Source organism: Haemaphysalis longicornis, unplaced genomic scaffold (genome assembly GCF_048455015.1).
Source record: "Haemaphysalis longicornis isolate Haplotype H1 unplaced genomic scaffold, Haemaphysalis longicornis Haplotype H1 scaffold_4, whole genome shotgun sequence".
Classification (NCBI taxonomy): domain Eukaryota; kingdom Metazoa; phylum Arthropoda; class Arachnida; order Ixodida; family Ixodidae; genus Haemaphysalis; species Haemaphysalis longicornis.
The window spans coordinates 169763158-169774837 of record NW_027526361.1 but is presented as its reverse complement, the minus strand read 5'-3'; the positions used below and the strand labels follow the sequence as shown (position 1 = coordinate 169774837).

At 49.5% G+C, this 11680-nt stretch overlaps 1 protein-coding gene across 1 annotated transcript; it reads left to right on the top strand.

Moving 5' to 3' along the window:
• The first annotated feature begins 910 nt into the window (after positions 1–910).
• Positions 911–11017, top strand: LOC144180094 (uncharacterized). Its single transcript, XM_077708501.1, has 2 exons — positions 911–1465; positions 11009–11017. The coding sequence occupies exons 1-2, from the start codon at positions 911–913 to the stop codon at positions 11015–11017; spliced, it is 564 nt and encodes a 187-aa protein (XP_077564627.1).
• Positions 11018–11680: the final 663 nt, after the last annotated feature.

Below are 11680 nucleotides of genomic sequence, written 5' to 3'. Positions count from 1 at the left end.
AGAGGCCACACCCGCTGACCGTGCCAGGTTTGTTGTTATTTTGTCATCGAGACAACTCAGGTCATGGCTTTAACGTTACGACTACACGGCCCGCTTTGGAAAAAATGGTTACTTCCATCGAAAATGGGATCATGCGTCTTGAGGCAGGCGTCAGAGAGGAAGTCAGAGTGAAGGTGGTTGGCATTCTGTCGAGCATTCCCCGACAGCGCCAACAGAACGCAAACCCAGATGAAGCCACAGCCATCCGTAGCCTACGAAATGATGATAATGTAGTCGTCCTCCCTGCTGACAAAGGAAATTGTGCCGTCGTGCTTGACCGCCATGCCTACAAAAGCAAAGTTCAAGATCTATTCGATTGCTCAACGTACGAGAAACTGAAAAAGGACCCAACCCCACAATTTCAAAGGGAGCTGAACAAACTCCTGGCTAACATTTTTAAGAAGTACCCCGATTCCCGAAGCTTGTATCTGCGAATGATCTGCCGGAATGGCTCAGCGCCTGGTTATGGGCTACCCAAAATTCATAAACCAGATGTGCCCCTCCGGCCTATTGTGGACTTCACAACTTCAACACTTCGAGCCCTGTCCAACTTCCTTCACCAGGTGCTCTCCCCTCTCGTCGGCAAAACGTCCACCCACGTCAAGAACGCTGGCCACTTCGTCGAACTTGTTTCCGAAGTGCCCATCGACCATGGGGACACACTCGTCTCTTTTGACGTCGTGTCCCTTTTCACCAGCGTCCCTGTTTCCCTGGCCGTCGCAACCACCACAAGTGCCTCGAGAGCGACGACAGCCTGAGCTCCAGGACCTGCCTCACCGTCGTCGAGATAACGCAGCTCCTGCGGTTCTGCCAGCAAAGCAGATACTTCTGCTACAAGCAGGAGTATTTCAGGCAAGTAAGTGGAACTGCAATGGGGGCTGCTATTTCCGTGACCGCAGCGAATCTTGTAATGGAAAAAATTAAAAGGACCGCTCTGGAAAATTTCCCCGAAAAGCCCAAGGTGTTCCTCCGATACGTGGACGACTGCTTTTGTGTCATCAAAGAAAACACAGCAGAAAACTTCCTTTCGCAGCTAAATTTGATTGATCCAGCCATCCAATTCACCACGGAAAAAGAAACGAACGGCACCTTGCCATTCCTCGACGCTTTGGTAAAAAGACAGCCAGAGGGACTAAATTTCACAGTATACAGGAAACCCACCCATACCGGCCGCTACGTGCAATTCGATTTCTGCCACCCAAATTCCCACAAATCATCTGTGGTCTCAGCTCTCCTACTTAGAGCCAGAACTATATGCTCAACAGAAGAGGACCGGAAGAAAGAAGAAAAAGCCGTAATCGCTGACCTGAAGAAAAATGAATACACGACAAACTTCATACGACGCGTCAAACGCCGTCTCCCTGAATCGGGCTGCAACCAAAAAAATTCCTCTGCTCTGACGCCGCTGGACAACAACCCCTCTCCAGTCTCCCCTGTCTGCCCCCCCTCCCTCTCAGCACGCCGACCCACCCGTATCTCCCTCCCCTATGTTAAAGGAACAAGTGAAATGTTATCCCGCATTCTTCACGGACAAGGCATTGTCGTCTCCCACAAGCCAGTGTCAACTCTTGGACGGCTCTTACCTCGACCTAAAGAGCGGCCGCCAAAGAGTAAGCCCAAGGGGTCATCTACAAAATTGCTTGCGAACAATGGCCCGCTAGTTACATTGGGGAGACCAGAAGCTTCCCGGAACGCCTCCGCCAACACAAAAACGACGTTCGCAAATCCGACACTCAACGCAGTGCATTGGCGAGCACTGTGAAAAAGCTGACCACAGGATTAACGTTGACTGCGCGGAGGTGATTGACACCGAAACCCATTACTCAAAAAGATTACTGCTTCAGTCCTGGCACATACAAGGGAACCGGCAAGGCTTGAACAGATCCCTCGGAGCCCTTGCCACCATCTACGCAAACGGCCTCCGAAACTCAAGGGCAAGATTACAGTAAGAAAAAAGAAGAAACAGAAAAAGAATAAGACAACGTATATAACCGCTGCTTCGTGTCGTACACAGTCACCCCTGATGAAAGAGCCGAGTTGGCTCCGAAACGTCGGGACCGCTTTGACTAAACGCCCTTGGTTGGTGTATTTGCCTCTTCAAGTTTAAAACAACCCAACCAGACAGATTTCTCTCAAAGATGTTCCCATTCAAGTACACAGTGTACAAGCGTTGGACAGCTCCGCCATGCAGACAGCTTTGTCGTTATGTAGAGCACGACCACATTCTGGCGTAAGTGGGAAGTTGCTGCCGCGTTCGTCTAAGGATGGACTACTGCTCCGCCATTGACCATCCTGGCAGCTTGAAGAGACGCTGCTTTTATTGTGTGAAGGAACGCGAATCAAGTACATGAGCGATATATACCTTTCGAACTCGAACGAATCTTTGTGAATTAAGACAGGCAAAAAGTCGCCACCACAAAGCTTCTGACGTCCACACTGTCGTGCAAGGTTTGGGTTTACGTGGAGTGATGATATTGGGCGCAAGGTGCTGGGCGTTTCGGCGTTAGCACATAGCTGGCCTGACAAGGACCAGAAGAAACAGTATCGGTTGTCGAAGGAGCAGAGGCAAGTACATCAGGTTGATAGGGAGAAGGTGGATGATTGGCATCTTCAAGGTTCTGCACTACTGTACCCTTGAAAAGTTCGGCGCAAGGCACTCAGGATTACTCGTTCAGAGGATAACACCCTGTATGTGTCCTGGTTTTCAAGCAGGCCGCTACAAAGCACTGCAGTTGACTCCACAATGTTGTTGGACCCCGCACGGGGCACCTTGAGCAATCTTGGTGACGGTACTGGCGATACCGCGGACCCCGAGCCCCCAAACATAAGCTGGATCCAACCGTGGTGATGTGTTTTTAAGGTGAAGGGTAGAAACTTCTAACGGTGGCCGTCGGAGCCCAGGTCAAGCTCCGGCGGATGGGCTCCCTGTCTGTTTACCAGGCAGGGAGCTCCGGGACCTCAGCTATCAGGGTAAGGTTGTGGAAGAAAGTACCCCCGTCTCCCTGCTTTTATACTATGCTTTATGGTATTGTCTAAAACCCCCCCCCAACCGTGATCGGTCCCTGAAAAGGGGCCGCACCGAAGTATCCTTTCCTCCGTTGCCGTCGTTAACCTTTCCTGAACCGGACCATTTTTCTCGATTTCTTGTGATGGAATCCCTCAATCCAACCCACCCTCTTGCATCTCAGTCAGTCTTCTTGATCGCCAAGTATCTTGAAGCCATAGTAGGAAAATCGTATAAATGCAAAAAACAAAGGTCTGGTGAACTCTTAATTGAAATAAATGACAAGCAGCAGTCTGCAAAGCTTCTAGCTCAGACTAGACTGGCTGATCTTGACATCCGGGTCACACCCCATCGGAACCTCAACAGCTCGCAGGGTGTGATATCCGAGACAGACCTCCTGAACGAAACCGATGCGGATCTCCTTGCCGGCTTGAAGGATCAGGGCGTCACTGCCGTGAGACGCATCACCATCCGCAGAGACGACAAGGAGATTCCCACCAAACACATTATCTTGACTTTCGACCGCGCAATTCTTCCACAATACATAAATGCAGGTTTTATCCGTTGCTCCATCCGTCCGTACATCCCGAACCCGCGGCGCTGTTTTAAGTGCCAGCGGTTCGGGCATGGTACGAACTCTTGCCGTGGCCGAACGACGTGTGCAAAGTGCGCGGCGCACGATCATCCGAGCGAGAACTGCTCAGCCGAAACTCTCACTTGTGTAAACTGCGGGGGGCCGCATGCGGCATACTCCCGCAAGTGCGAAAAATTTCAACTAGAAAAGAAAATCATCAACATCAAAGTCACTGAAAACATCACCTTCCCAGAGGCGCGAAAGAGGTTCGCCTCTTTCTACCTGGGGAGGTACGCCGACGCGGCTCGCCGGGGGGCGGAGCGGCGTCTCGTTTCCACAGGGACCCAGTTCAGCGAGTCTGACCTGGTCCCTCGCCCGCCCCCCCCTGGGTTGCCTCTGGCAGCCCAACCCGCCACCACGCCGCTTGCTGAGGCAGCAGCGGTTGTGGTGGCAACCTCTTCCTTCGGGACCGGTGCCGCTCCCGCCTCTGTCTCCCCGCCCTCCAGTGCGTTGGAGGGTACAGAGGTGATGGACACCTCGGGCCCCGCACCGGTTCCCACCGCCACCGCACCACCTGTGCCACCTCTGGCGCCCCGGACGCCCTCGGCGGTGGCGGCTCAAACGAAGGGCTCCCGAGGGGGGGCCAAGTCCAGGGGGCCCGGTCCGTCGGGCACCCCTCGGACATCCGACGACGAGATGGATGTCGGGCCGTTCCTGCCTGCAACGCAGCGCAAGGAACGCGTCCCGACGCCAAAGCCTCCCGACAAGCCAAAAAAGGTGAGAGTCACAGCCCCGAAAGACGATACATAAACAAACACACACACTCCAGTAGCTCTCACACTAAATAATGGGAAGAGAAAACATAATTCAATGGAACTGTAGAGGCCTTCTTAAAAATCTTGACGATGTATACGAAATACTGCATGCTAATCAGCCAAGTGTGATGTGTCTTCAGGAGACGCATTTGAATTCCAAGCACACAAATTTCTTAAATAGGTACATGGTCTTCAGAAAGGACAGGGATGGCTGCACACACTCTTCGGGCGGTGTAGCCATAATAGCCCGGAAATCCCTAGCATGCCACCCTGTCGCTCTCAACACCGTCCTTGAGGCTGTAGCAATACGCACAATAATTTTTAATAGGTTGATAACGGTATGCTCCATATACATTCCTCCTGATGTCACACTTTTGAGCTCTGACTTCGAGGCGCTGGTCGACCAGCTACCCGAACCGTACATCCTAACAGGCGACCTTAATGCACACAACTCTCTTTGGGGCTCCTCCAGAACGGATGCCCGAGGTCGCCTGTTGGAGAAGTTTCTTACATCCTCCGGAGCATGCCTTTTCAACAAAAAACAGCCTACATATCATAACTTAGGACACAATACATACTCTCATCTTGACTTGGCTATTGGTTCCGCAGTTCTCTTTCCATGTCTTGAGTGGGGTGTGGGCACGGACCCATATGGTAGTGACCATTTCCCCACTTCATTAACGTATATAGGTATAGGCCCGAGTAGTCCATCTTCCCATAACAGGTTTAATGAATCCAAAGCAAACTGGAGTACATTCACAGAAACATCTAAACTACACCACACAACCATAAAACACCTACACGTGGAGGAAGCCGCCCAACTCGTCACGGCGCACATCCTCGACGCCGCCGAAAAGTCCATTCCCCAGGCCTCCAGTGGGTCCCGCAGCCCAAGGAGGCCCTGGTGGAACGAGGACTGCAGGCGGGCGCAAGAGGCCCAGAACAAGGCGTGGGGTGTCCTTCACCGGTACCCAACGTCAGATAACATCATTTCTTTTAAACGGGCAAAGGCTTTTGGAAAGCGAGTGCGTCGTGAGGCGAAAAGGGAGAGTTGGCGCACCTTCCTCACTTCCATCAACTCGTACACTGACACACATAAAGTCTGGACACGAATACGAAAACTAAAAGGACAACAGACACACAGCCTGCCCCTGGTTAGTACAACAGGGGACACACTGGAAGACCAGGCTAACACACTTGCACAACACTTCGATCACGTGTCCAGTTCAGCACACTACACAAACACTTTCATGAAACACAAAACATCTGTAGAAAAGAAGTCCCTGCGTGATAACAACAAGTCGCACACTTCTTACAATTCTCCTTTTTCAATTCATGAGCTGAAGGTTGCTCTGAGCACATGTAAGCCTTCAGCTACAGGTGCAGACAAAATCACATACACCATGATACAACACCCACACCCAGACACTCTTGAAACACTCCTACATCTATACAACAACATATGGCTTTCGGGGCACATTCCTCGCTCCTGGAGGGAGGCTATAGTAGTGGCTTTCCTGAAGGAAGGAAAGGACCCTTCCTCTCCCGCCAGTTATCGCCCCATTGCCCTGACAAGCTGCCTGTGCAAGCTCCTCGAGAAGATGATAAACAGGAGACTCGTGTACTTCTTAGAGTACAACGGTCTTCTCGAGAGCTGCCAGGCGGGCTTTAGGGCGGGGCGATCTACCAACGATCAACTCGTTGCGTTAGAGTCTTATATCAAAGATGCTTTCCTCCACAAGCAGTACTGCATGACGGTCTTCTTTGATCTTGAAAAGGCGTACGATACTGATTGGCGGTACGGCATCCTTAGCGACTTGAAGTCCTTTGGCATGTCGGGTAACATGTGGAACACGCTTGCCAGTTACCTCTCTGAAAGAACGTTTCGCGTACGAGTTGGAACTGCACTCTCTAGAGTTCATGTGCAGGAAAACGGTGTTCCGCAAGGTGGAGTTTTGAGTTGCACGTTGTTTATTGTAAAAATGAACTCTCTTCGGAAGGCTCTGCCACCAACCATTTCCTGCTCAATCTATGTAGACGACGTGCAATTATCCTTTAAGTCTTGTAACCTGTCTATCTGCGAGCGCCAAGTCCAGCTTGGTGTTAACAAGCTAGCTGGCTGGGCAGATAGCAACGGTTTTAAATTTAATCCAGTGAAGTGTACTTGTGTTTTGTTTTCGAAAAGGCGTGGCATTCGGCCGGATCCAGACATCAAACTCAATGGTGTCTCAATTCCAGTCAGAAATGAACACAAGTTTTTAGGTGTAGTCCTTGACGAAAAGCTCTCGTTCATTCAACACATAAAACAACTTAAACATAAATGCTTAAAGGCCATGAATATACTCAAGGTTCTCTCCCACTCTTCATATGGGGCTGACAAACAACTTCTTTTACGTGTTTTTACCAGCCTGATAGGTTCACGATTAGACTATGGAAGCGTTGTTTATGGGTCAGCAAGTAAGACATCCCTCAAAATGCTGGACCCAGTGCTTCATCTGGGGCTCCGGTTGGCATGTGGCGTCTCAGACTCCACTACTCCTAAACCGACCATCGTTCTCTGCGCCCTTCTCTTACAGAGTTAGAGAGGAAGCGTCAGAGCTTTCTGTCTCCTTTTTAGACACCATACAAAGTTCTCAAACAGATTTTATAGCACCATGGCATCTCCGCCCTGTATCATGCGACACATCCTTCACACATGTAGATAAAAACCGAGCTCCCACATGTGCGATTCTGCAGCACTTCTTGTATTTGCAGCAGAAGTATCAATTTTCTGCATTTTATACGGACGCCTCTAAAACTGCCACCTCTGTGTCCTGCGCGGCGCATGGGCCCGGCCTTAATGTCACTAGAACTCTTAACAGTAATACCAGTATCTTTACGGCAGAGGCTAATGGTGTAATTCTGGTTGTTAATCATATCCTTCAAAGTCACATCCCACAATCCATTATATATACAGACTCCCTCAGTGTCGTGCGGGAGTTGTCGTCATCAACGTCTTCAAAAAATCACGTGGTAAATCTAATAGTCAAGGGTATTATGTCGGTGTATGTACGCAAATTTGAACTGGTTCTTTGCTGGGTCCCTGGCCACAGTGGTATAGCCGGGAACGAAGCAGCGGACCGAATGGCTGCTGCTGCTACACTCTCGAATACAGTAGACATAACCACATTACCCTACACCGACGTGAAACCACACATCAGACAACAACTTAGCAAAACATGGCAAACGCACTGGAGTGAACAAACAGACAACGAGTTACACGTAATAAAACCACACTTGGGACCATACACCACCGACACACGTAATAGATACACTGAAGTCGCCTTGGCTAGATTACGGATAGGGCACACTCATGCAACGCACTCGCACCTTCTCACGGGGTCTCCAAGACCTCTGTGCAGCAGGTGCGGAGAGGCCCTATCCGTGATCCACATCCTCATACAATGTAAGGCACTCGACATTACACGACGAAAACACTTCCCACAACTACACACACGACATATTCCACCACACCCGTCATACTTCTTAGGAGACGAAGCCATGTTTTCTGTTCAACGCACCTTTCAGTTCCTATCAGAAGTTCACTTTTTACAACTCATCTCATACCACCCATAGTTTTACCCCTGGTCCTATACACCAGCCACCTTATTTATTTTTTTAACCACTCTTGTTCTTCACCCTGGCCCTTTACACCAGCCGTGCTCATAGCTTTTAACCGATTTTATTTCTTGTTCTCACCTCATCAAATCACTTTGTGTTTGGCGCTCTTTGCCCATGTCGGCCTTGCGCCAATAAAATCAAACCATCATCATCAACAATGTTGTTGGAGCTGCGGACGCCTGGATCAGAAGATTCATGCTGCTCCTTTGTTTTCATGTAGACAGGACACGCAATGTCGCGACGACCAATGGCGCGGGCATCGAAGTGTGTCTTGTCGGTTGACCGCAGTACCTGCCGTAGATGCTAGAACTAAATGGCAGCGTTGTGGTGAACAGGTCGTCAGGATGGGGTTGTGCTGTCAACCAAAGAGAAAGTGAGGGCGCAGCCTAGATATTGCTTGGCTCACCGGGGCCTTCGCGTGGCGTGGCAGAAGCGGGAGGTGTGCCGTTGTCGGTGGCTGCGCGCAATATCGTCGGGTTGATGTGTTGTCACAGATCGTGGTGCTGCCGCGCATCAGATGCAGACCAGGGTGTGCGCATCGGTGGTAGAACACGTCACCGTGCTGGGTGACATGGAGGGTACCGTATGTGGTAGCGTACTGTACGCAAGCCGGGATGCTACATCGTGATCTACGTGTGCAGGGAGGTCAACCCATAACATGGTGTGCAAGAACGGATATCCAAAGGAAATCTAAAGGCGTGGCGCTGAGCGGTGGTAGGGTGAGGACACAGAAGAACTCTATAAAATGCCTCACGAGGAATGAAGGGCTTGAACGGCTGTATAGTGACGTAGTTATTGATAAGGAAGCCCCAAGATTGATAAAACAAAATGGAATATTGTGTGGCTTGATTTCCGGTGCTGGAGGTACTCGCACGTCTCCATGTCAGCGTGCCGCAAGCCGGGTGACAGTTGCGGAACGTCTGGGTCGCAGATTTCTAGGAAGCCGACATAGCGTGTACGCGGCTTGCCACTTTATTTAGGCTTGTGTCCACCGCTGCTCCAAGCACTGATCACGCCGACACTTAAAATGTATGTGGGAAGATGCATCCGCTCCGCGCCTGCATCCTTCAAACTGCTATTAAAAGGCAGTCAAACAATTTCTCCACACTGTTGAAACATACCTGATCGTACATAGGTGAACAAACCTACCCTTGGAGCAACAAAAAATTATTCATAGCTTGTACAACAACACAACAGAAGAAAACTATATTGTTTCATTAGGTATAAATGTATGCGGACTAAATTAGAGATACGTTAGGAACTCGTAGAAATTATTATGCCAACCGCGTACAGCAAGCTCACAATCATTATAAAACCATTCTGGTACATCAAGGCCGTTATAGGCAAACCATCATGCCTCGTGTGCCTCTCTGTATTGTCTAAAGCACTAGGGTTGATACTTGACTGCTCTTTCGAAACCGTGGGGCTTTGACTACCACAGACACTTCCCCCTGTATCAGGGGTACATGGTTTCACTGGGTAGGAGAAGCCTCATGGCACCGCTGCGCTATGAGCTCCCGCGGACGGTGCATTCCCTTACTCTCCTCTCTGCGCCAGATTGTCTAGAAAAATGCTCTTTTTGCCGAGTACGCCTTGAAGTGACTGCGCCGCCTGCTCACAAGCACTTATTCCCTCTTCTTATTGTAAACCCGACTTATTGTAAACCCGACTACGGCAATTAATCGTCCCGGCTTTGTGCTGCGGTTAGAGCAGTGGCGTCCAAATCGATGATTCATGGTGCTGCTGAAGTTGGTACTATTGTGGGTAGTGCCGCGAGCGCCGCTTCAGGTGAAGGAACATGGCAAAAGCGTAGACATTCGTTTTTGAATGGCTGTGTATCTGCGATTTCTGTTGACACAGAAAGGTTACTGATGTTGAGGCCCTTTCTAGCTTATGGAGGGCTTGAAAAGTAAAAAGCAATTTGAACCCAGAAATTGCTGAGTATCAGGCGTGAAGGCAAATTACTCTTCCTGTCAAGCAAATCATGAGGGAAGTGTTGGCAATAATGGCACGGGAGTTTATACCGAATATTTGAAAGGTCGGAAACACTCATAAGCTTGAGGGACCTGCAATACTACGGTGATGGGGTTACTAAGAGTCATGCAAAAGTGAAAGACATGTTTGTAAAGAACACTGTCGAGATACTTGAATGCATTTGGCATGCCCAAAAGTGGGTCGGTTGCCGCCTGAGAAAACTCAAGAAAAAAGTGCGCGGACTTCGAGGCAAGGGGAAGCTCACAGATGCCCTCATCGACTGTATGCAAAACTATGATGGCATTGCCGAAAGAGCTAGTGTGCGACACCTTTGTGCAATAAAACAAGCTATCCTAGACAGCCTGTTTCACTGCAGCTCTACAGACAACCTCCCGAGAGACGGCCTGTGTCCACTTGGACTGCAAAGCCTGTGTGGGTACAGATGGGTAAAAGCATTCAGCCAAAGAGAGTATGTGCACAAAGAAGTGCTTCGAAACGACGTGGTTACCACAGTGCAGACAGTGTACAATTATTTTGATTGGAATGAACTTCTCCTGAAGTGTCTGCATGGAAACGCACAAAATGTAAATGAGTGCTTCAACGGTCTCCCATGAAAGCAGGCTCCCAAGGAGCTCTACGTGACCTTGCCCGACTACTGTTTCCCTTCAATGATGCTGTGGCACACTTTATTGTTGCAGTGTTAGCACCCTGGAAGTAGTCGGGAAGACTTGCATGCAAGCAGGGTACTTGCTACACGACCAAAGCGTGCATCGCCAGAGATCAGGAGCGCACCCAGAATGCGCAGCGCAAGTCAACCCACGTGACAATACACGTCAGGAAGGAAAGAAGAGGAGCTACACGAGCTAAAGAAGGTTTTAATGCATCTCGCGAGGGACCCAGCTCTGAACATGCTGCCTTTTAGTTCTGTGTGTTGTTTTGCAGATGTTTTGATAGGTTTGAAAGCTTGGTTTACGTTTTCCTCATGAGGCTTTTCTCAAGGTCATGTGACGAAAACTTTCATAACCCATGTCTGTCTGTGTATTTTCAACTGAAATTTTAAAAATGATTTTACCACACTTGTATCTGTGCAATGCAGCAGAATAAAAAAAATGATGCAATGCTTTTGAGTGCAGAGCTCATTTTCCAAATGTGCTTGCTAAAAATAGCCCTTTTTTCTGTTTTGAACATTACTTTGTTAATACTTAGTGTAGTATATATATCCTGGGTGACAGTATAGCTGTGGCATTTACTACACCAATGCCAAATATTTACTCAATAACCCTTTCATCAGTAAGTTATCATTGATGGCGAGAATACTACCGTTAGTCCATTTTTGACAAAACATTACCCGCCAAAAATAAACAGTATTTTCTGTTCTTAACAGCTCGGTACGGTAAATGAGCCATGCTGCTAATGAAGCAAAAGGTAACCAAGCACCCTGAAAAGGTTGGCATATAGCGTACGGGACCTGAGGAAGGGTGCGGCGTACCAGACCTGCGAGGTATGTGGCGAACCAGTGCTCTCGAGGCCTGTGGCGTACCGAACCTGACGAGGCACGTGGCGTACCAGTCCTCTGAAGGTATGCGGCGTACCGGACTTCAAGAGACCTGTGGC